This window comes from Manacus candei, unplaced genomic scaffold (genome assembly GCF_025592945.1).
Source record: "Manacus candei isolate 608988 ecotype Guabito, Panama unplaced genomic scaffold, ASM2559294v1 h1tg000034l, whole genome shotgun sequence".
Classification (NCBI taxonomy): Eukaryota; Metazoa; Chordata; class Aves; order Passeriformes; family Pipridae; genus Manacus; species Manacus candei.
Genome location: NW_026138082.1, coordinates 14,913,345 through 14,939,484, shown reverse-complemented (window position 1 = coordinate 14,939,484; position 26,140 = coordinate 14,913,345). Strand labels below are relative to the sequence as shown.

Genomic DNA, 26,140 nt, shown 5'->3' with positions numbered 1-26,140 from the left:
GATGTTGCAGCTTCTTGTGCTCAATACTCATGTCACCTTTCTTCAATGCCAGTGATTCCCCATCAGGTTTCCAAACTGAAAGAAAGGAACAATGGAGATGTATGAAGCAATCTAATTCTGATAGGAATGCTACTGTAAAAAGGCAGAACACATGTAATTAGGATAATGAGATTAATATTATTAGTAACAATTTAACGATTAATATATTAACAATGCAAGTGAGACACATGTTTGTTCCATCTTATTCCCTACAAAAAAAGTCACTAAGTTGCGTTTCACAGCATGAATGGTGAAAATGCTTGTAATAAACTGACACAAACATTCATTACATAGTTAGATGTAATTAATTTAAATTGTAATTTTATTCCTGGAACTCACGCTCTGAGTATGAATAGATGATTCCTCAGCTTCTTTTCTCTCTGACCAGCCTATTGCTAATAAAGAGATGATAATGGCTACCAGCCCAGTGCTCTTCCTGCTCCTAGTACTGGGAAACAGTGATGGATTTTCCTGTCCACTGGCCTCAATCTCATGTTAGGCTGAGCATCTGTCACCACCCCAGTGGTTATCTTGCTGACTCCAGTCTTTGTCTAAGCTTAACTTCATTCGTGATTGTGTGAAGGGCAAGCAGGTGCTTTCTTCACTTTAGAGTATCTTTAGGCACAGATGGAAAAAGTGCACTAAGAACAACTGAGGTCAAAACCATTCATGCACTTTACAGAGCTGATGCCCAATGCAAAGTGGCCTGGTTGCAGACAAGAGAACTGGGTCTTGAATTTTGCTGGAATCAGGTATGGAGTAGAAAATTATGTGAAGTTTTTCAGAGAGCAGCAATATTCAGTAGAGGAAGAATGTGCTTAAAGTGTTTATTTAAATCTGGTTCTTTTCTTGATGCATTTGTACTTCCATGTAGTGATAGTAGTAAGAGCACTAGTTTCCTTCAAACTTTGCTGCCTCCTAGTGCAATGTACACTGTGACCAAGACAAAGACCTCTACATCTTGGTCAAACAATGGGGAATTTCTGGAGCTTTGCACGGTGGATGAAAGAACAAAGGCCACATTTCTACAGGTTTCTCCAGACTTTGCTTAGACAGGCACATCCTTTCAACTCTGCCCTAAACTGAGATAGGTAAGTCCCTGTGCTGGCAACAGAAGAGGCAAGCACTTGATTTACAGCCTGAGAGTGGAGAAGCATGAGGAGTACTTTGCTCTTCGAATACTGCAAAGCCCACCAGGCTGCTTCAAGCCCAGCCCTTGAACAGAGGACCCAGGGTCACTCATTGTGCCAGAGGTGTGATTTTGACAGCTCCCAGCTCTTTAGCCTTGGTACCAGCTTTGCAGAGGAATGTCATAGCTGCATCTTTTTTCTTCCCTGTGGAAGCAATAGCTCCATCTTTGAGGAAAATGAGGCAAACCTATGGCAGCAGACCTACTGTACAGGCCATCAACTGGGCTTCATCAGGCTCAGGAACACAATGGATGACACATTTGAGGTGACACTAAGTAGACCATTGAACTGTGAGGAAACATTAAAGAAGGGCAGAGCTGTAAGCAAGGTTATTGGCTAAGTATATGCAATATATATGGGTAAGCAGAAGCTATATAAAGGGCAAACATAAGAGTCTGGAATAAACACATGGAAGTTTTAGAAGTTGACAGTGCCTCCCTGAAATGGTAGGGGTGGCATGTAAATACGCATGCATACACCTGAGGAGACAACAGTGCTCTCTGGGAGCTTGCAGGAGTCTGGTGAAGCCTTAAAGGATGCTTTTCAAGACAGGAGCTAAGACTGAAAAGTAGAAAAGAGAATCATAAAATCATTAAGATTGGAAAAGACCTTTAAGATAATCAAGCTCAACCATCAAAATTGATCATCAAGTCCAACCATCAAAATCAGGATTACAGAAGAGGTGGCAAAACATGCAGGCTTCTGTTGTGTGGTAAAGGGCCCAGTGGGTCAGGGACAGAAGTGACAAAAAGGCCATTTGAGTGAATGCAGAAGACAGAAAGATGGTGAATGTGTTTCTGCCTGCTCCTTTTTCAAGTGGAAGCATCCCCATTTTTTAAGTCTATCTTTAAGAGTTAGAGTAGTATTGGTTTTGGTTTTTTTCTGTAATAACAATGCACAGAGTTGAAAACAAAGGTGCAGCCTGATAAACCCTGAGGACTGAAGTAAACTGCTGGGAATGGTTAGAAGTGGATTCCTGTAGACTCAGAAACTTGGCCAAGGATCTATCCACAACTGCTCCCCATGGAAGATGGTAGTGAAACGAACTGGGAAGACAGAGGTGTTTTTCAGCACATTTTATTTTATTGTGACAGAAGGGAGAAAACTCAGAATGGGACTTCTCAAATCCCAAGGCGAGTTGGGAAGAAAAATTAGTCAGTTGCCTCCAATTGCCTGTAAAGCTCTGTGTGCTCTGAACTTTCTTATGAGTTTGAACAGTTTCCTGGTTTTAGACATGATATATGTTACTGGAATCCCTCCAAATGACAGAGGGTTGCAGTGGGCAGTGGAGAACACAGGCATGCCACTGTGATTTAGGAATAACTTTCTGGCAGTGTTGGGAGCAAGCTCAGAGGTGTTTGGATTAGGTCCCATTTGTCAGTGAGAGCGTGGCATCCCCCATGGTCACGACTTCTTGTTTAAAGAAGAGTGGAAATCCTGGAAAAGGAAGGCTACCTCACTTAGACTATATCAGCCTGTTACTCTGTGAAATGTCTTTGAAAGTAAAACTTTTCATCAAAAAAGGTGGCAGGACACAAGGGAGAAAAGGCAGTGGCAGTACTGTGACCTCGGTCCCTGACCTCCAGCTGGGCTGTTGGGAATTGTAACAAATGCTTCTCACCACTAGCCAGGTTTTACTTTTTTCCTGCTTATATCTACCACTATCCAACCTTTTATTACAGCCATTCATCATTGGCAGAAAGACTGAGAGATGATATTAAGGTTGTAGGATGTGTCATTTGTATTAAAGCTTCCCCTCCTTTCTTTTCACCCTCTCCTTGCCTGTTTTCTTGCTTACACTCCATTACTATTGAGTTTTACCCCCCTCTCCAGACCAGTCATCCCTTGGCCCAGCTCATAAATGATTGCTTTAATAATATTACAGCCCCTTCATTTTCATGTGTGAATGGCACAAATGACATGTCACTTGTAACCAGAGCAGGAAGAGATTTCTATTTTCACCCTTTAAAAGGCCACAGAAAATACAGAACATAGGATCCTGCCTGTCTTGCGCTGACCTCAGACAAGCATTTATTGCTGTGCAGTAGTGTCAGACACAGCCCATTTGAGGGAAAGCTTTACCAGCCAGACCTGGTCATTGTTTTTCCTTCTCTGCATTTATTCAAGGTGCAGAACTGTTTATATGCCTCAGAGATGGGAACTGAAGAAAAACAGTAGATGTAGAATTTACCAGCTGTTTAAGTCTCATTGTTACCTTCTGTATTGATCAAATCTGTTGGCTCTTAATTGGATATTGACTGTTGTGAGGCAAATAAGGCAAGCTGTCGGAGAGGGGAGGGATGGGGCGAAGGGATCTTAATGGTATGTTGATCATGACTAGTCTATAAAAGCCAGTGGGAGAGGAGTTCATTAAACCAGCCTGCAATTGCCTTAAAAAAATATGCTCCAAGTCAAGATGATTAATCCTATATGTGACACTGCAATAAGAGAAAATCTGCGTTGTTGCTCTGGTATTAACAACACCAAAGCTTGAAATAAGCAGATGCATTGAAACAAATTTACTAGGGACGGTGATTTGTTTGGTCTGTGAGCCTTAGCTAACCCTAACCAACATTTGAGGGGGTTTTTTCTGTTTTGTTTGGTTTTTTCTCTGTTTTTTTTCCTTCTCCTTGGTGTTGTGTTTTGTTTTTGTGTCTCTGTGCTTCTCTGGCAGGCTCATTGGAAATGTTTGCTTGCCTCGTGCCTAAGTCTTTCATCTGAGCTGGGGAACCCTTGTAGAAATGGCAGCAGTGAAAAGGGATATTTGAACTACCTGACAGTGAAACACACAGAATACTTTGGAAAATGCTTTTATCTCATAAATTATAATAATCGGGGAATGTGAAGAAAGAGGAAAAGCTTATCAACTACACTGGTGTGAGCTACCCATTACAAAAATGGAAGCTATCAGGAAGTCTGTAGTATATTTTAATTTCTTTCCTAGCCGTATTTTAGGCTGTGTATTGACTATGTTGCAATAACTGTCAGGCACAGTCCATAAGTGTCTCTAGATCAGGCCTGTCATGAATCAGGAGGGAGATTACTAGTAAAGGTTCATTTTTATGAAGGTCCCACATAGCTGTGACTGGTTTAAAACCATTCGAGGGGGCAATAAACAAAGTTTATTTCAAATTGTCTCAATGTTATGTGTTTATTATCATATTTATTTTTTGACAATTCTGAACTGGCTGTTAAATATTTATGATATGGTTAAAGGTTTGTGCAATTTGAAAAATTAGCTTTTAAGGCAGCCACCTGAAGACTTCTCATATATTACTGTGCCATGAACTGTCAGGGAAAGTGTAGCACAGTCCTGTGGAAGGCAGGAAAGCCGCAGAAACTGCCTGGGTATTAGCTGATAGAAGAAGGAAAAGGCCTGTAAGTCTGGAATGCAATGGGAATATGAGATTGAATGCAGGGTTTTTGCTTGAGAGCATTAGGCAGTTCCCTGCTTGAGCAACCGGATTGAGGCTGTACCACCTTCGCTTGCTTGTGAGCCTGAGTCCTTTAACATCTCGGTTCTTTTACTCCTCTTCCTATAAAAATTAGAAGAGTGATCCAGGGCAGTAGACACTGCTATTTTTGCTTCAGTTGCTCTTTCTGGGTGTATGGGGAAACTGAAGGTGATCACCAGTTTTTCTCTAGGTATTTTATGACTGTGGTAGAAAGGGCTATAAATGTACAGCATTGCAAATAGTATAAAAAAAAAAATCCTGATTTTTGCCTGGAAGAATGAGAAGTCCAGCAGGGTTCTATAAAATATATGAAACAAAACTGGGGGAAAGGTAGAAAAAGATTTATAGAATCCAAAGCTGAATTCCTTTTTTTTGGTCTAAGTTTTCAGTGCAATAGGATGGAAGTTATTACTTTAGCAGGCACTAAAATAGTACTGTTATTAGTATTTTCTTTTGATTCACCTCTAATATTCCTTACATTATAATAAGAGTTTGAAGTTTGTATTTTAAAATAAACTGTAGGTAATTTTATACCATGAAATTCTGAGTGAAAAATAAGTTCATAAAGGTGGACCAGTCAGTGCTATAGCCTGTGGAAGACAGGCATTAAAAAAAGAATAAAAATCCTTAGATAACTGTTTTTCAGATTTGCAGGCACATTTGTTTGGATTTTTTAGTGTGCTTCAGTTATGCAAGAAAATGAATGTGACAGTCCTCAGTTGCTTTGACAAGTATAATTTCAGAAACATTGCCCTATCATTCCACAGATTGGCACCTTCTTTGTTGTAATGCATTTATTCTGGGTTGGCTTTTCTCAGCAGAACTGCCTGTTTGCCAGGAGATTTTACATGTGTTCAGAAAGGGACAGCGAGGTGGTGTGTGTTGGGTTTAGTTAGAACAGGAGGTTTGACCTGGTGACTTTATTTTTGAAGTCAGTAGGTATTTCTTCCATAAGCACAATGGAGAAGTTTGCAGGATATTCAGAATCATGTATTTTCTCTGGGCTTAATCACAGTAGCCAGATCGCTGGCTCCTGAAGTCATTTCCACACCAAACCTTCTCTTAAACATGTGGACTCGATAATTTTTTTAGTCCAGTTTACCATTAGTGGTTTAGTGTTCAGATTTTGTATTAGCTTTTGAAATAGCAACTGAAATTTGAGCAAAGGTTGGAGTTTGGATTTAGGTTCATCACTGTCTGTAATGGGCAGGTCACAGTAAGACATGAGCAGCTATGAGCAAGGGATATGACAATGAAAGGGATCTTTGTCTTGTTGAGGATGCCTGCGGGGAATTGAACCTCGAGCTCTGCTTAGGGACTGCACCTTTTCAGGGACATCTTTGCTCCTTCTTGGGGACCATGTAACTTCACTTTGTGAAAGGGACTCCACAGTTGTGGAGTCTGTACTGTAATATGTAGGAGCCAGGAGCAGCTGAGTGCCAAAGAGAGATTTCAAGGAAGTCTGTGGAAAGACCACAGGCAACAAAATGGCACAAACCTGTCACCAGAGGTATACCCTCTTCTCAGGACCTGGGGAGAGCTGCACATGCAGTCCCAAGGTTTGGCTTGTCATGGTGATGTTGTTCTGCTGGTTCCTATCCACTGATGACTGCTTCCAGCATAAATAAGATCTCAGTTCCTAACTTAAATGGTGGGTGGAGATCTGCACATGTGTGTTGGTACATGTGTTCGTGTGAGCATTGGGGTGGCATGTTTGGCGAGAGTAGAGGAGGTAGCAAGTCAGCCAAAGCCCTTCTGGTTTTCCTTTGCATACTTAATAAAGAAGTTATAAGAGGGCATATTCCCAATTTCTTTTTAACTTTGTAGATCTCCTCCAGTAGACAGATTGTCTTGCGGACCACTTCCCCTCCCCTTGGTGATCAAATAACATTCCTGTGGTGACTACAGCAGTTGCTTACATGGAAAAATAACATTAGGAAAGTATTTAATGTATTTTTAGCTGTCTTTAAATGCATTTTAGCAGCTGGAAACAAGGGGAGTTAGTAGCACATGACCTGCAAGCTCTCCATAGACCACCACCGAGTGTGCAGAGAGCCACTACCAGTAAAGAGACCCCAGGCTGGAAAATGTTGGGTAGGGTGTTCACCTATAACCTGGGCTAGTCACAAGAGGTCAGGCAAAAGGGATAACTTCAACTTTCTTGGAATGTAAGTTATAATGATGTGATAAACAGCTAAGTGTGATTTTAGGTCCTTTCTTTTCACTAATCTGATTCTTGGGAGATTTTATGAAACATTGTTTTGACATGTTTCAAAATACCTGGGACTTTTTCAAAAAGCTTGAGAAGACTTTAGAGGCTTGGAGTGGCAAAATGTTACACCTGTAGAGATTAGTGAATAGAATGCAGCTAGAGAGGCAACAAGCTAATAAATATGACTTATTGCATCACTTTGTGATTCAAGAAAATCCTGAAATTCTTGTGAAGAGCAAATCTGTCATCAAACATTAGTGGGAGCTTTCCCTGAGGGAAGACTTTCCCTGAGCTGAGAGTCCATTCACTCCTATAACTGCATGGCTGCTGAACCAGGGGACGTCCTCTCTGGACCATCTTCCCTGGCCCTGCTCCACTCCCAGCACAGAACCACCATGCAGAACTCTGATACTGGGCTCCCCCACCACCCAGCCCACAGCAAGTATGTTCATATTTCTGGGAAGAATACCAGCAGGTGGAAGTTTAGTATTATTTTTACTGTTGCTGGTATAGTGAATGTAGAGAGCATGATAATTGATTATGTGGGACAACAGAAATGCACAGGAACTAAAATTTCAAGGATTAGGGTCTCCCCGAGGATTTCCTTCAAGTTTCGGTGAAGGGAGAGATAACCTTTGTGGTGGAAATGGAAACACAGCTTCCAGTTCCTGTCTGCAGCCAGCCTCTGGAGACAATAGTGCTAAGGGTGATGTGGACTTCCTCTGTCCGTCGCTGTGGGACAGGAGCCTTGACGCAGTTATCTGCACTTCTATAGCAATACTGTTCAACTCCTTGCAGCTTATTTTTTGTCCTACCAGAGACATTCAACTAATACCCGCCTTTAGCGTGTCTGGGGGTAATGGTCTCATATTTCATCTGTTTTAAAGGACGTTTATGGAAAGTAGGTGCCAATTTTATCCTGAGTAAGCAGGCTAATATTCTGTCACTCTGCATTACTCAAGTGACTGTAGCTCTTAGAAAATAGATATTAGGTGTTTTTGGTTAAATGGCATTAAAGTTTTGTGGACTAAGCAGTAGGATTTCATTGCACATGCATTGTCCCATTTTAGTGGAAGCTTTGCATTAACAAGTTCCATCTTAATAAATTATTTGGTTCAACCTGCCTTGTGATTTATCCTATCATAAGATCCTGCCCTTAATATTAAAATGTAAGCACAGATTTCCTCTCCCAAGGCTAAACCTACACAAAAGGACTTACACTGAAGCTCAGAATTTCTCTGCCTGGATCAAGATAATTTTTCTCTGAGAATAAGGAGAAACAAATATCCACGCACTCTGTAGAGAAGGAAATTCTGCTGTAGGTTATTCTTCCTCCGTTGTGTTAAAAAAAGGAATCTTGACTGAATATATGGTTTGTTTCCAAACTATTGGCATCTTTCACAAATGTAGGCTGGCTGGCTTATGCACAAAAAGCACAGTTTCTGTAGCCAAAGATAGTTGTCATCATGCACTTATTAATGAGTCCGTGTATATCTGAACATCAAATGCTGTCCTATTTCAGAGGTCCTTTCAGATCCTGTTTTCTGTTCTTTTTTTTTTTTAAATTTTTTTTTTCCTTAATCTCCTGCCATTTTTTTTCGAAGCTCAGTGGTGGAAAGCTTTGAAAGGGACCTAGGAAAGGAGATGTTCTCATCTGTCCAGCTTCCCCACATCAGGAGCTACTCAGTGCATGTCATTCTTGGCAGATGTTTGCCTAATCTGCTCTTAAAAAACTCCAGTGATGGGGCTTTGACAGTCTCCTTCGGCAATCTGCTCTGGTGCTTTGCTATACCTGTCATTAAGAAGGGTTTCCTGATATCTAACCTGCAATTAAAGGCCATGATTTCCCTTGCAACCCATCATCAGGCTGACTTTACAGCCAAACCAGCTCCACCAAGTCAGCTGCAGTTTCCTCACTAGGTCTTCCTTGCCCATACTGCTTCTTGGGCAGTGTGCTCTGTTCTGGCTGTAGTAGCTGAGGTGGTGTGTGTGCCACTGCTTTTGTAAGTGTCCAGCCTGGTGTCCCAGGAGCTGGCAGTGGGCAGGTTTCCCTCTCAGATCCCATGCAGCTGACAGGAAGGCGGCTGCCTGTCAGTAGAGGGTATTGAATTAGGAGATTCAGTAAATCCCGGGAGAGGCACTGCCAGAGTGAAGTTGCAGCAGTTTTGTACTGATAAAACTAGCCGCACTAACCATGGCTCCAGGCCTCAGAACATGAGCTGAAGCCTTTTTTGTCCTGGAACAAAATGTGCTGTGAGAGCAGTTGTACTACGTATTACATATATGCAATCAATCACATCTAGCAGTTTGGACATACGTTTTTTGATAAAAGCATTTCTATAATGATTTTAGCAGTTTTAAAGCATTTTAAAAAATCAGAGTGATCCCAGATTTGGCTTTTAAACAATAGCATCCCATGGCGGCCAAGCCTGATGGCAAAGCTGTAGATGCCAGCCTGCTGTGAATGAGCTCGAGATCCTGGGGAACTGAGGCAGTCATGATTGAGAGTGGGTCAGTGTAGGCACAGGCATATCACAATATTACCATTGTGAGATAAACTCCAGGCCAGTTTTTTAATATGCTTAGAACAGTGCTGAACATTGTAGAAGTGCTTTCTTCTGCAAATTATTTGCAACTGGAGGATGGTAGTAATGAATTACTGTAAAGTAACTGAAGAATTTTCCCTGGCTGATCAGAATAGGTGGTTTTTACAGTGGAAACTAGCTAGATATATTAGATGTATTTCTGCTGCCTGAGTAAATTATAGCAGTATGTAGCTAAACAGGTTTTGAGACTAGGGAATTTTAGTGACATCCAAAATAAATAAAGTAAGGTTTGGATCAGTAGGAACAGGGGCATGTTCACCCCTGGCTGTTGTTCAGCAGGGGTGAATAACCTTTGTGTAACTGGCAATTTTGGTAAGCGTGTCAAAGTCAGTGGGGTTTGTCTCTGTATTTTGGCATATGCACTACAAACACCCTGATATCCATTTCATTTTATAAGCTGTGTGCGTGCACCAAGATAATGCTCCAGAGGGTCACTGGCAGGGTACAATGTGCCAGCCATCACATGCACAATGTCTAGCATGGTACCAAGGTAGAATTTCAGGGATCTGGAAGCACCAACAGCATTTGGAGCCCTACACAACACCTGTGCCCCACCAATATCTCCCTAGCTGTCCATCACTGAGCATCCCATTGGCATCTGTGATCCCGAGCTGATATGTCTGTTTCTATTTGAGCAAGGCTCTATTTGAGCACACTGTCTTCTAGATGACCTGGAAGAGCTTCAGCGAGTTACCCATATTCCTTCTTCGAGGAAAGGAAAGGACAAAGTTTGTTTTCAGAATGAGATTTTGGTTTTTCTTTATAAAACACAGTCAGATTTGGACTTTGTATTCCACACAGCATGGAGGTAGATTTATTGTGTAAGAGAGGTTTCAGTTTCAAACTAATAATTAGAACACATTTGTCAATATAAAAGTGATTTCAGGTGCTCAGGAATCTTCTACCTCTTTCTTGTGGTTTTAAAGAAAAATTTTAAATATTTTCCAACCTGCAACTATTGAGGGCAGTGAGAGAAAATAACTATAAGCTGCTAGGAAACATACAGAATAAACTGATAAAGTCTCCCACTTCCTGCTTCTTGTAATAATCGTCAATTGTAGGTGCTTCTCAAAATACACTTTTTGACAAATTTTGCACTGTCAAAAATGGTATTTTCTGTTGGGCAAACTGTGTTCATGCCCCATGGCTGACAAGCAGAGGCCTGAGTCAAATCCTGCTGGAGTCAAGGGGCTTTCGTTGAGGTGCAGACCCTTCATGTTTTCCTAAAAATCAACAGTGCTGTTAGCCCACATCTCCCCTTTCCCATCCCATCTCCTCGGGGAGAGGCAAAAGCCTGTTTGAAGACAAACAAGTCACAGAGCCTACAAGGTGTAAATATCTTTCATAAATGCCAACACTGAAAAGCCTGGGCGCTGAGTGTGTGACACATGACGACAGGCAGTTCACGCTGAGTGAGGGGTGAACAATATGCCAGCGCTGCCACAACCACCGAGGTATGCCTGGATTGCACCTGGGCATCCCTGGACCCCCTGTCCTGCCCCACCCCGGGGACACATATGGGATAGCAGGAGGGAGGGGGAGCGGTACTACCTGCTCCTCACCCCCATTGCCTCTGCCTGCTCCCCTTGCCCCTGATCTAGTCACGCTGCCTTTGCCCTCCTCCTCTCCCTGGCTCCTTTGGGCACGGGCTGATTTAAATGGGTTGGCAGGGAGCCAGGAGCTCATCATTTTAATGCAGTGTAAAATAGAATGTGCATAATTATATGCAAGCCATATGTGAGGGAGACAGCTCAGCTGTGAATTTAGGGAGGCTGTGAGAGGGAGAGAGCGAACAGTCAGGAATCAGATGAGATGGAGCAGAACGGAGTGCAAGTGTCACTCAAATGAACAGTGTAATGAGCGTATTGCTGACACTCCTCCTTTCACCTGCTTCTCCCTTTTGCTTTAACTCAAAAGCAGAAAACGCTCTAGATGAGAAGGGAAAAATACTGCATGCAAGCAGGATTGCTAATGGGCTCTGGTAATGTCTCCGTTTAAACTTCAACTTTCTTAATAACAGTGTAGTTCCAAATAACCAGTAACTTTTAATGCATCTTTGTCATTAAATATTTTGATCGCATGGGATTGAAGGATCATTGTTGTCTCTAAATGATTGCTCCTTTCAAAGCTTCACTTAAACATGGAGGGGGAATCAATTTATTTATAATAGTGTTACATGTAAATTATGAGTATGAAAACCTTTTTTTTTTGGCCTTGCTGTTAAACTAAAAATACAAGTACATTATCTAAGGATCGCTTAAGCATGTCAAAAAGTTTAAACGAGTACATATGTAATGTAATCCTGAGAAATGCAATGGAGTAAATTGAAACCCTGAATTACTCACAGTTTCCAGCTCAAATATTTCATTTTGGGTTTGTCTTTTGTTGTTTTAATTATTACACCACAATGAATTTGCATGTTCAACCTAAGCTATGTAAGAAAACAGCATCCCAAGTTCTCATATCTAAAAGGTATACTGAATATTTAAAGAAACTTTTTAATAATGTTGTATTTTGGGATTCCCGTCTGTTTTAATGATCTGAGCTGTTATGCTTTTAGCTATTTTTTTCCTTCCATTATTTGTAAGTCCCTAAATAGGCCATTATATTTCCCTTCAGGCTAGAGATGAAGATGGACATGCTGAAAATTTTCCCCAGCAGCACTATGCTAAGGAAACTCCAAGACTTGCCTTCAAGAATAACTGCGAACTACTTGTAAGAATAACATACTTACAACAAGTCTAGATTGTTACTTTAGCACAGTGAAAACCGTTTTTTTTAAAGGCTTTTGTTTATTATGACATACATTATGAAATATGATAGGTTTTTTTTCCTGTTTAGCATTCTAATGCTAGTTCTGCTATCCATGAACAGTTTAAAATCTCAAATTGCTTGAAAAATCTCATATATTTGATGTCAGCACGTGAATGGCCTTGTCATACTACCTTGTCTTGCACTGGTAAATCAGGGAGAACCATGCAGGGAGTGGCTGATGATGCACGAAAAGCCCCTCCTCCCCCCTGAACTGCTCCAAAACTCACTCTCCCATCCACCTTTTAGCTTTGTTTTTGGGTGGCAGTGCTGCATTTTGTTCTGCTGGCAGGCAGTCCTCCCTTTAGCACTCACCTACTCCACCCCTTCATAGCTGCATGCCATCCGGAGCATCCTCTCCTCTCCATTCCTCTCCTCTCTATTCCTCTCCTCTCCACTCCTCTTCTCTGCTGTGGGGAAAGAGCGAAAGCTAGGAAAGCTTGCATACAAGGAGCCTGGAGTATTTACAAGCCATAAGAGAGATGATATCAGCTGTGAAAGAATCTCTGTTCCAAGGCAGGGTTAATTTGCTGTTCATTTTAGCATTTGCAGCTAGGCAAGATTAAAAGCAAGCAGGAATGCCTATTATATTTCTGTTAAATGAATCTTTTGGGACCTAATGTTCTTGATTAGCTTGTGAAAATGAGTGCTCCATGATGAGTTTTTCTGTTTGCCTAAAGTAAACAGAGGATGAATTGTAATACATTTAAAAGAGATTCATGCGTGGCTTTCGAAAAGGGAGTTTTAGATAAGTAGATAGATCTCTCCCTTGCATTCACCTTTCTTCTGGTTTGTACTTAAGTAAAATCTATCATTTGGCTAAATGGAAATATTTGTAGAGAGTCAGGACACGAGGTTAGACTTTGAAACAACAACAACAGCACTTTTTTTTTTTCTTTGTGACTACAGAAGAGGCGGATGGCAGTGGAGGAACATGCTGTGTTTTATCTGCATTAAAGCCTGTACCTGCCTTCCCCGTAGAGAATGCAGGGACAAATGCTAATCCTGGTGTCCCAGGTGCAACAGCCACTGAAAGTTGACCTGTTAAGCTGACCTAACCTGGTGCTGAAGTTGGCCCCCAGGTTCAGTCAGCTGATCAGAGAAGGCCACACCTGGGGCAGCAGCTCGAGGGATGGTGGCCAGTCCTCACTCCCAGCACTGGCCAAAGTGCAAAGCATCTTGGCCACACCTGCATTAGTGGGCCCACAGGCTCTCCTACCCCACAAGTGTCTCCTGTGCTGAGCCAACCCCTCGTTAGGTAAAGACAATGTTTTTAGAGCCACAGGTGTCACTTGGAAGGGTCAGTTTGTACCCAGCCCAGTACCCAGTCACAGTACATGTGACCCATAAGATCTGGTCTTGATTCCTCTTAAATCCTTTGCAAAGTTCCTGGTGATTTCAGAAGAAGCAGTGTTACATCCTAAGGGGAAAAAACTAGACAAACACAGAAAGTGATTCCCTGGTGTACTCATAATTCTTGTGCCAAATAAATGAAACTGTTTCTTCAAGGCCATGCTTAATTACTGTGACTCTGGTCAAATCAGGTCCGATGAACCTAGAGCTGGGAGACAACTTGATATAAAATAAGTAACGTATTAGTTTCATTGAAAATCTGCTTTGTTTTTAGCGTAAGCAATCAATGAACCAATTAACCCACTTTATGCTATTAAAATCAAGCATTCTTTTAATGTCCAGTTGCTTATTCCTCTATTAATACATATTTAAGTTTTTGTTATATTATATCCCCCCTGTACCTGGCAAAATCTCAAGTCATCAAAGTTAATCTTTCACGTGCTTTTTTGGACAAGTTTCAGTTCTTGCTTAAGGAAGTAATAAAAGCAATTTGTTATAGTTTTATTTTTCCTATGCTATTGGAAACAAAATTGGCAGGGGTGTAATCTGTACTCAATTTATGTGTGAAAAAGAAATAGTAGACAAATAATGAATATGTACCTCTACTACCCTTAAAGGTAGTAGGAACTTGCAGTGAAAATATGATGTTGGGCGTAAGTTGGGGTGGTAGGGGAACTAATGTTATTCATTGAAGTTGCTACACGTTTCACAGAGAGGTAGTGGTATTCCTTCTATATTTTTACTTTTTGGGAAGCAATGCTATATTAAAATGTGCTCAAGTGTAAAGCAAATTTCACCAGAACTGGCCATTTGCACACCATCTTTCTCTTAAAGACTAGTTAGTATTCTTAGGGAGAGGAGAAAAAAAAAACACATGAAAGAAAGGAGTGGGGACACCTGACCCTCTAAAAAAATATTTTCCCAATGGTGAAAACTTACCCAGAATCTAACAGCACAGGGCAGATGGTGCCTAAGTGAAAAACTGAGATTTTTTAAATGAAAGAGAAAATGAAACTTGTTTGTGCTTTTGAGAATCAGGAAATCCTTGGAGTTTTCTGAGTGCAGTTGAGAGTAAGAAGTGTAATAGCATGTCAGGTGAAATTGGAGGCTTTGGCTCAGAAGTGCCTTCTTTGCTTTAGGGTTCAGCTGCCATTTTCCAGTGAGGTTTGTTTCAGCAAGTGCAGGCTCTTCCGTTTGGGAAATGCTCGTGCTGGGAGAGTGCTGCCAGGCAGGATCCAGGGGCTGAGTTGCTGCTGCCTGGTCTGCATGCCAGGGCTCTCCCGCGAGAGTCAGGCTACACTGACTGAATCTTAACATCCCAGGTCACAGGCACACAGAGCAAACTTTAGCTCCTCAATACTTGGAGAGATTTTAAAGCATAGTAACACTGATTATTAAAAAAGTAACCTAGAGTATTACAAACGCAACATAGAGTATTACAAATTGTATGTTTTCTTCATTTCTTACTCCTCAGAAGAGGAGATAATTTGGGTGGTGAGGTACAACTCAGCTATTCTATTTGTTTGGGGTTTTTTCTTTTTCAAAAGAGAACAAGTTTGATAGAAAATAAGAGGAAGAAAGGTATAATTTAGGCAGAAGAAACCCCTGAAGTACTTACCGTAGTTCTGCTCCATAAGAAAAGCAGTGATAATTAAGTATTTTGGTTGGTATAGAAAACCATTGTGCAGTTATAGGATTAGGATAGGGTATTCATTTCACATGCTAAATCCAGATATGTTTTGCCCTTACATTTGTTGTAGGGCACAAAAACCAGAGTGGTTAAGAGGCTCCAATCGATGAGCACATCAAATTTTCCCTTTGTACTTTTCAGTATTTTTGAGGATCATGTTTTCTTAAGTTTAGCTATCCATGATAAATATTGGGAACTACAGAAAAGAAATCTATTTTTAAGGAGCCAGGTCAGCATGCTGTCTTGGCCAGCCACCTATTCTTCTCCCATAGATGCTGCCTCAGGATTTGAGTTTCTTATTCCATGAGTGGCTGGAAGCTTTTCTTTCAGGCACATCTCTTTGTTTCCAGAAGGAAAAGGCAGAAATTAGTCCCCTCTCTAAGCTGATTGTCAAGGAGCGGTACAGTCCAGCTAATTGTGGATGTGAGGAGAAAAATGGGATTAACTGTGGAGAAAGGGGAGGCTGGAGTGAAAAGGCCAGAGAGAAGGCCACAGCCTCAGCTCTAGCCAGATGAAATTCCTGAGCCATTGCCTAGAGAAAGGAAAAATCCGTTTGGCATCTACCCAGGTTAGTCAGGGTAGGAAGAGTCATGCTTGGTTGCCTTTTAACAAAAGTGGGAAAGAAAAACCTACTGTTTGTCCTTCCTCCCCCCATTTACTCAGAATATCAAGTCAAGGTTTCAGATTGGCATGCTGCTGTATGAGGTAAGGAGGGTTTGATGGGTTAAGGAAATTAAACACCATGTTGCTTTCCAGATCATTTGTTTATGGAGATGATGTGAGTACCACCCACCGCTATGGGATTATATGTAAAGCGAACAAATAACAAAACATAAACACCCTGAAAAAAATTTCTTTTCCAGTGTTAATCCATGGTTTTCCTGCAATCAAATCATGATCTTTTCATCTTTGAAATAAAAAAGTCTGCTCCTAGTAGTTCTGCTCTGAAAGTATACATTTGTGAGTGCGGTATGCGATGAATTATGAGTTAGTCCTGGTGCTTGGAAGCTATTATGTAAAAGACACAAAATAAAACAAGCTTGCTATTGGATTTAATGCAAACTCACCTACAGCCAGTTATCTTTAATCATTGACAAAAAGAGGCAGAGAAAGCTCTGAAAACACCTCTACTGAAACATGAAATGCAAAATGTTCTCCTATGAGCAAAAGGCCTCTGGGGAGGCTATGGCAAAGCTGAGATGAGCCAGAGCTACAGCTAATGCTTTTCTTGAAGTTGTGTTGCTCTGCTCTGCTGTTCCAGCACTAGAGGCACGGTCAGAAAAAATGGCACATGTGGGGCATCCAGACTGGCAGCAAGGATGCAGGCAGGTTAACTTCAGAACTATGGTACTAGAATGTGGGAAAGGTTTCATACCTGCTACACTGATATTAAAAAGCACAGAGAATATTTTTCATGAGATGAAGCCACTAGGTTTTGCAGCTGTAGTCAATTTAAGTGTAAATAGGCATATTGGTATCCTTTGAAGGCCATGAGAGTTTTGGTTTCAGAAAATGAGGCTTGAATTCTTTTTGGTAAGGTAAGTGACCTGCTTCCTGTGCCCCAGGATCAGACCTCCTCCCTGTTAGTGCTTCAGCCCTCTCAGTCCATTTATAATCACAGTGCCTTCAAAGGAGGACTGAATTAGGGAGAGATAGCTTTGCTCATCCCCTCTCTTGCCTTTCCACCCTTTTTGTTTCCCATGCTGTCTCCTTATTCCTAGCAGAGTGGAGAGTGAAAGCAAATGCACTTCTGCTTTTGCTCTCCCTGGCTCTTCCTTCACCCTGTTAGCTGCAAAGAGGCAGAGGGAGAAGGAGAGCACTTCCTTCATCCTGGCCCCGGCTTGGGGATGCACAGAGCTTTTGGCCAGAAAGCTGGAGCGGAAGTGTTGCCCAACAGCTCTGAGGGACGTAGGGTCACATCTAGCCTTTTAGGTACTAACCTTGTAGTCAGGAGGCAATTTTGTCACCACAGAGAGGCAGGAGGGTAGAGGAGGAAGAGACCAGTGACACCTTGCAGAGTTCCAGATCATAGAGCTACCAAGCCTGATGAGAGTTTAAAACTTCCACATCCATGCTTAACGCAGTTTCAGCATCACTCAATCTTTGCTGCATCTCACTGCTGGTGGTATTTTTTGATGTTCTTCTGATGGATTTCATCGGTTCCTTGCTCAGTTTTCTGCTACAGTCAGTTGCACTGTGGCATGTGCAGTGATTCAAGCAGATGACTGTGCAAAACCCATAACAGCCATCGGAAAGGCCGCTGTTGGCTTCAGGAACTTTGGACTAGGCACAGAGAGCTGTCAGAATGGCGGTTATGGCCCTGGAACAAAAATATGGAGAAAAGCAATTGTAGCAGTGAATTGATACTGATGTTCTTAAAACCTCAGTAATCTTGGTCACATGAAATTCAACCTTTCTTGTGACTGAAATAACAGTGACGCTTAGGTCATATGGTAGACTAATCGCCTGTAACATTTGATTTTCAAAAACTAAATTGTCCATGAGCTATAGCAGAATATTTTAAAAAGAACATCCCCAAAACCCCACTAAAAAAACTTGCATTCTGTTTCTTTTCAAGTAAGGGCAACAAACCAGGCAAAATTATTCTATAGGGGTTTTTTTGTTCTTAATTGCTGCCAGGCTGAACGAAGGGCTACGTGGTGTTCATCTTATGCAGTCTTCCTGAAAGACTGTTGAAGTCCATGGGCTTCAGTGAATGCACTGAAAAAATGAAGCGCTCAGCCCACGGGCAGATTTGCAGTCCTGTGGGGAGAGGGAAGCCCTTACACCTGTCTCCAGCTGACCCTCTCTGCCTCCTGCCTGCCGGCACAGGTAGGCACTGATGGGGCACTGGCTTCCTTGGCATCTGTGCCCTGATCAGCCTCTCTCTGGGATAACACAGGCCCACAGAGCTGCAGCCTGCCAGCTGCCCCATAATATGCTCTCCACAGGAAGTGGTAGTCTCTATGCCTGTCTGCACAGATCTGTTTACTAGTTTAGAACAAATGCAGCCACTGTCTTGCCTGGCACCCAGGCTGTGTCCTTCTTGCCCTGCTTTTCAATGATAAGTTTTTCTATCCCATAATGGAAGTGAAGACTGTTGCTGACATTACAGCAGCATGGCCTGGGCCTGGGAGATTTGGATCCTGTTCCTGGGGCCAGGAGAAAATCTTGGGGGTCTTGAGAGATTTCCTTGGTCTTTCAGGCCTTCCTTTCTCTTTCCCCCATCCTGGACCACCATGCTGCTAAAGTTATGTGCTTTTTTTCTTGACTTACACCATGTGTAGGACTCCATAACCTCTGATCCAGTGAAATCAAGCCCAGTGAAATCAATAGGATCCCTCCTGTTAACTTTAGGTGGGCTCTGACTGACACCCTGTGTTCTGTAGACAAAAAAAGACAAATAACTGCTTTGAGACATCTCCGTCCTCTCTGATCAAAAATTGCAGTAGGCAAGCTAACAGCTAATTTAAAGGTAAAGAACATGATCTTTATTAATAATATTTAAGCTGAAGGCTGCAATCAGAGACCAGTTGTCGGAACACTAATAGAAAACAAAACCTTGTCATAGCAAGTCTGAGATAGCAGCTCTACTGGAAATAAGACCCAAACCTCACTCCTTTTATACTTGGGATTAGCAAGTGACCATGACCTATAGCATTAAGGAGGATGAGAGATACCGCATGCCTCTCTCAGAGGTGGGCAGGGGCTGCCATTCAGGCAGCAGGGAGGGTAAGTCTCTGCCAGTTCCCAGGGATGCATTAAGTATAAGGTATAAAATGCACAGGAGCATGGGGAGCAGGAATAGGGAAGGGAAGGAAGGGAATAAAAGGAACAAAGCTCCCCCATGGCCTGAGATGCAGCTTCCTGCACAAGCAGGCTGGTCCCACCAGTAGCTCTACATAATCCCCACCTTTTCGGTCCAATGAACCGAATTAAGGAAGATGATTCAGGGACCTAAAGAGATGGAATAAAAGGTGTGACAGTGAGAGGGGAAGGCAGCATGGGAAGATGGACAATGGGAATGGAACAGATTTGGGAAAGACCATGGCTACAGACGGTGGGTGTTTGGCACCCTGGAGCCAAGAGTGAGTCATATCCCTGTATCCCACTGCAGCCAGCTACAAATAGCAAGCAACTTTGCCCTAGTGCCTCTAATTTAGCATTTTCCTTCATATAAACACAGGAGCATTATTTTAGGATGTGGCACTTGACACTTTGTGAGCACAAGCCTGCCTTTCCTCAGAAGGAGGCATATTTTTCAATTTTTAACATCACCTTTATTATTTCGAAAGAGAAGCAGAATGCATTTGTTAAAAAGGAAAATAATTAAAATCCCATTACAGCTCTGAATCTGTCATCTTCCTTCCCAGAACAAGCATTAAAATTTTCATTAATAAATCTGCAATTACTGGTGACCTCTGAATAATTTCTCCAACCTTAATTTCTCCTCACTGCAATGCTGTGTTGTATTACTCTACTTTTACTCTCTGCTTTCCTTACTTGATGTGTTTACTGAAGTTATAATTTTCATATTAAACATGTTCTCATTGAAAAATTTGGGGTTTTTTTCAATATTAAAAAAACTGCCACAATCTCTTTATTGATTGCAAATTTAAACATGTAAAAAGTTAAGAAACTGTTAGATGAAAATGCATTTTTTAGCAGGCTACTTCTTAATAATGATTTCAATAAATTTTAAAGTTAAATAGCCTGGAAAAAAATTGTCAGCCAAGCCATCCCTGCACCCAAACCTCTATAAATCTAAAAGACAAAAAAAAAAGAAAAAAGGGAGATTTGTATCTCTTGGAAAGAAAACCAGTTGTGAATCATGGTTTTGCTTTATGAAACTGGCATTCATAACCAATTTAAATAAAATTCAGACAGTTTTTATAGAATGTTAAAGAATAAAGATATGCCTTGTTCCAAAGGAAGGGAAGTGCGGTGAAATAAAATTCGTCGGATTTCCTTCCATATAAATTGGAAATAAAATTTCCAAGGCTATAAATATTTTCTTCTTGGATTCCGTGCAGGAGATGCAGATGACTCAGTAGAGCTCGTGAGGCACCTGGGAGGAGCCGTACTTTGCACTGCATCTCACCACCACCCTACCTTCAGCATAGGGTCAGGCCGTAAAACTGGCTGTGGCTCCCTGGTGCTCAGGTTCTTTTGCACCTTTGACCCTGGCTCTCAGTCATGCAAAGTGTTAATTAGAATGGGTTTTGTCAGGTCTGAAAAGATGCTGACATGAACCAGCATGACTTTTTGTAACAGTGGAGTTGGCTCATGCCTCATCTTGCTGCATGCGTTGTCTTCCCCATTGAAAAGGAAAAGGGTTTGAAGGCTTTGACCCCTTGTAGAGACAACATGCAACAGTAATAGAGTGGGCTTTTGAAAGTCAGGAGCCTGTGCTCTTTTTATTTCTCAGAGTTAAGACCCAGCCCTTGAGAAGGAGGGCTGGGAAAAGCTTGGCCACTGTTCAACTGCACTGCTGGGTGGTTTGGGGGTGCTCTGAGATATTGAGCATGTGACTCCATCTCTTTGGGAATCCCTAGAACTCTTCAGGACTTCCAGGAATGACATCCCAAGAAGGCAGATTAGTGCCACACAGTTATCTGAAAGCACACCAAAAGATCTGAATGCAAGGGGCGCATATCTCACTGCTCACTGTCTGTAGCAGACACCTTTTTACATCTCAGCAGTGACGTGTATTATATTGCTTTTGGGATGGGAAGGAAACCCCAAAATATAAATCCTTCATTTTATTATAAAAGTTAATACCAATAATTACTTAAAATCTAATGAATTTCAGTTCTCAGTTAATTGCTTTTGAGTAGTTCACTTAACTTATTAAAAAGAAGCAAGGACATATTCATTTAACAAGCAGCATCAGCCTTGGCCTAGCATCTGCCTACATTCTCTTTTCAATTAATCAATTATAGTCCAATGGTGTGTAATTACACATTAAGAAAGTTATTGGATATCACAGCATGGCTGTCCCAGGGGGCTCATGAATACACTAATATAACACACCTGTAATGACCTGTTCTCAGATCTGCAAATTGCTCCCATTTCTCTCTCTCTCTCATTGCTAAATGAAGATGAGAGCAATTACCATTAACTTTTTGAGTCAGATCTAGTCAATGAGAGAGAAAAAAGATTGCTGCTAGCATTCATAATAAATCTGTCTGTTGGTACTTAGTATTTTAACTGTACCAGGCATTGAGCTGAAGGCAGTAAATGTGCATGGGGATTGTGCAGGGTTGTGGAGATCCTGGGGTCGTTCTGTCCTGATTACACGCTTCACCTGTAGATGAGAGAAATAGGCAAGCAGGAAAATCTCATCAGATCACATCCAGGTGTACTTTGCCTGGCTTGGTGCAAATCAAACCAAACTCTGGAACTGATCCCTATGCAGTGGCTCTAAGTCTTTGCATAGCAACTAAGCCGTGTTGCTGTTGTGTTGAGGTTTATTTTGAATGCAAGAAAGAACAAAATTTACTATGTAGTGGCAGAAAGGCTTTCGTTGTATGAGAGGGTACAGTCACCAATGCTCCCTTATTAATGCATAACAAATGAAACCAAGGAGAGACTCTTAATCTGCATAATGAAGTCTGACAGATTCTGAATTGGTGATTTACTCAACTAAAGGCTCCAAAAATGCTCCATGGAAGTGAGCTTTTGATGGCTCCATAAGTCAAATGGGGGACGATATGTATCAACATTTTTGTGAATGTTGTATTGCACAGTGTGATTTCTATGTGCTGTTGTCTCTCACCCTGCGAAGAATTGTGTGTTTCCCTAGATGAAGTTTTCTGATTCCTGCTTTTATTTGCAGACTAGGGTCTCTCAGATGGGTGTACATGCAGATCAATGCACAGCAGTATCTTGAGCACAGCTTTTTGCTCTGAGTAACCTGAAATATTCCCATGCTGTACAGCTTTCACCGATCTAGCACTGACAATTTCAGTAAAATCGTCATCATGCCTGAGGTGACTTCCATTTCTGAAAAAATCGTCATGTCTCCGGGTACTTGATATCCCTTAGGATAACAGGGTAATCCTGTGCAATTCAGGTGATCCAATGTTGTTGTTAGTTGCATTCGCAGTAAGGTGTTTCATTCTGAGCTTCAGCTATGTCCACATCTCACTCTGGTTTTCACCAGTGCCATGTTTCTTCCGAGTTCCACAGCCCCCTTTTGTTTAGGACACAGTTTGGATGCCTAGCTGTAGCATCTCAGTATTTGGCATCTGGTTTGAACTCTCTCTGTAGGTCCCACAGTTAACAGGCAAGCATTTATAGGGTGTGGTTTACTCAAAATAATTAGACGTTGATTTAGAATTGGTTAAACTACCCTTGGATGTTCACTTACTAGATAAATACCTTCCATTTAACACCTACATTTTCAGCACCACAGTCATCAGTTGAACCGCATATTCCTGCATGTGTCTAACTTCAAGTTTGCAGGTAGAGCCATTCAATTCAAGCTTGAAGTTAGGTATCTGCTAACTTTATGTTTAGATGTCTGGTCTCCAGCTTTGAAATGGGGATGCTGTTGTTTAATTGCCTTTGCATACAATTTGAGTTTAAAATGTTCAAAGTGAATAAATGATATTTCTTATTTAATGTTGTGTTATAGTTCAAATAGTGAACAACAGCATCATTGGTATTTGCAGAGAAGTTCATTTATTATGAATTATTATCTGACATAATAGAAGAAAACAGGTTCCAAGATTTACTTATAGGTATTTAAAAACAGTTTGATTGCCCAGGCAATGCATAGTAACTGAAGCAAGCAGAGCAGTGTGTGTGGATCCTGCAAAGTGATCAAAGTGTGCATGTGCACAATGTTCTCAAATTTTGCTCAATGCACAGCTTTGTTTATGCTCGGGACCAAAATTAAATTCTGTGCCTTTTTTTTTTATTTTATTTTTTATTCAGTGCCTGAATGATCAGTTAAAATTGTTTTAAACAGAGAAAGGAACACAGTTATAGTCTAGAGCTTTAATATACAATACAATATTCAGTTATACAGGCTAGTTAAATATTAAAATACCTGTCAATTGCCTCTCCAACTGTGTAGTTTCTGTGTGTCTGATGGAGAGGAGGGTAGTATTTCACTCAGTTGCAAGACTTCGTTTCTAACTGTATTCTCTGCAAGAAGCTCTCTTTGCATGTCACTTTCCTAATTGAGCTATAAACTCTGTATTATATTAATACATTTTATTACGGGAAATAAACATACTTCTTCTAGACAGGCAGAGGAACAATTGACCACCTGTGGCCTGTCCCAAATGAACTGCACATACCGCTGAAATGGATGTCTCCTTAGTCAAGATGGGAAACAGTCATTTTCTGAGAGGTTTTTTTGTGGTTAGTAAGGTAACACATCCTGATATATTTCCACTTTCTAACAACGTGGATCCTGACTGCCAAGGGAAGAAGTGCTTGGTGTTCACTTGGTTACCAACCCTCTCTCTCTGCTTTTGGTGTTCAAACAGCAGCTTCATTTGTTACATACATTAAGCAAAGGACAGATTCTGCTCAAGACAGGGATACCTTTATATCACTCTGGCAATAGAAAGAAGTCTCAAAAGTTGGTGTGCATATAATGTACTCAGGCAGCCCCTTTCAGCTGCCAGAGTGGTGCAAAGGAGTCTCAGAGTGGATAAGAATCTATCCCAAACATAGGTTTATGTAATGCCTGAAGATAGTGCTGGGACATTGTGTGGTGTATCATGTTACCAGTACGTGCTGAAGGATGCTGGAAACTAAAATATTAAAGAGCTAAGAGATTGACTCCATAGGTAGAAATAACTGTTAGCAGTTATTTTTCCCTTTATGTTAATAAATCTCTGGGATAGTATTTTGTGTAAAATCACCGGATCCTACAGGATTCAGTCTCTTCTTTAAACTGGAAGCGTGGAATGCCATGAGAAAAGCGTGCAGGTGAGACTCTTGGGTATGCATGCACCTGCAGCATGCAGGGCCCCTCCCAGAGCACGTGCCCAGGGAAGAATGGGGTCCTTGGCAGGGGCACACACTCCCTTACAGGCACAGGGGTTGCGCAAGGCCTGGAAAATGTGTTCAGTTTTATCTTACACGTATCCTATTTCTTCCTTTCCGAGAGATTTCAGGCTGTGTTGATCAAGTGCTGTTCTCCCCAGTGGATATGCTCAGTGTATTGCCACAGGGCTCTGGCAATTGCCACTGTGCTGTCATCCTTCTTAGTCACCACATCGCACTCATTTAATGAGGGGTTATAGCTGATGTGCTTGCACAGTCCAGCAGTCCAGCTTTAGGTCCCTTTTTCCTCCAGCACAAACTAGGGCTGAAACTCTCCCCAGCAGCAAGGCATGGCCAAGGACCAGATGAGTGCAAGCTGTCCAAAGTTCAAATGAGATTAGCTTGAGATCACTGTGGTCAGTGAAAGGAAATAACCAGAGGGCCTGGCTGCTGATGTACTTCCCTGCATAAATGGAGGTATTTGTCCACAGTGGTTATCAAAATCCTTCTGTGGGGATTTTGATTGCTGAAATCTCAGCTGGCCTAAGTCATCACACAGCTGCAGTGATTTCTGTGTGGTAGCTTTTCTCTCCAAGGCCACCCTGGTGAGATGTGTGAGATGTGTCCCTTTGGTATCCCTGAACTACTGGTAGGAGCTGAGGTGGGGGCTGAGAAGACCACAGCAACCTGCCTGGGGAGCTGCAGTACCTTGCTTGCATACTTGGAAAGCTGGCTGTGCTTGCCTCCATGGAATTTACTATAATCCCACCACTCTTTGCCTCCAACTCAGCTGTATCAGTGTATGTGCTGGGAGTAGCCCTGGTGTAGATGAGTTTGGTCCAATTTCCCCCCTGTGCTGTTAGAAAAACCTGCTAAAAGCAAATCTGATTAACACAGCAGACAAAGTAGCTCAGCTGTAAAACATTGAGTATTGCCACTCGTGCAGGAACGTTGTGTCTAGAAGGCAAAATGCCTTTTTGAAGGTTTGTGGTCTAATGGGCAGTTGGTGGTCTTTGCTGTCTGTTTGTAGATTCCTAGGTGCTGAGCTAGCAAAATCGTGCATGGTGTTGGAAATACACCTTTTATTTTCAGAGCCACTTTTTGGGTGGCAGAGTGACAGCACATGGTGCACCAGCACAGCAGGAGTGCTGTGGAGGTACCACATCCCTGGTGTTCAAAGCCCTGATCCTGCACCAAAATCCATGCAGATACTTATGCTGGAGGGATGAGCTGCTGTGGTCACTGGAACCTCCCAGTGCTCTCAGAGTTCAAAAACTTCAAAGAGGGCAAATAAGAAATATCCTGGACCTTGCTAAGTTCCTTCAGGAACTCCATGTAGAGTCTCAGAAGAGGGATTTGGAGAGTGCCTGGATTGCAGCTCTTGGAGGAAATCAGAAGTGTTTAGATTTCATGTTTTATATTTTCTCATTGCTGCTTGTTTCCTGGGTGGGATTTGCTCCTTCTCGTATCTGTAAACACAGCGCCTAAGTGAGCTCTGGGAGGTGCCTGATCACCCTGAGTTTAAGACAGATGCTTCATCTGAATATATATGCAGTGAAAACCCAGGAATAGAAAAGTTCAGTTAGCTCCTCCAGAGAGTGCTTCGATTCTAAAGCACATCTGTAACATGCTGTAGGCTTGCACAGGGGGAAGAGAAAATCACTCACTTTTCTGTAAATGGAGAAGCAGTGATTATCACAACCTGGTCTGAAAGAAACCGCTCCGCAGTGTCCATAGTGTGTGCTGTCTTTTAGACAACCTCAGTCTTCAGTGAAGGC

General features: G+C 41.9%; 1 protein-coding gene across 3 annotated transcripts in view; it reads left to right on the top strand.

The window, feature by feature from the left end:
- SOBP (sine oculis binding protein homolog) overlaps positions 1 to 26,140 on the top strand; it is a 116,650-nt gene that overhangs the window by 52,597 nt on the left and 37,913 nt on the right. For 2 of the 3 annotated variants that reach the window (XM_051792365.1, XM_051792366.1), the window contains one exon: positions 12,122 to 12,217. The exons of the other annotated variant lie outside the window; for it this stretch is intronic. In XM_051792365.1, coding sequence (XP_051648325.1) covers positions 12,122 to 12,217 — 96 coding nt within the window. The remainder of the gene's footprint in view (positions 1 to 12,121; positions 12,218 to 26,140) is intronic. 3 annotated transcript variants of the gene reach the window in all.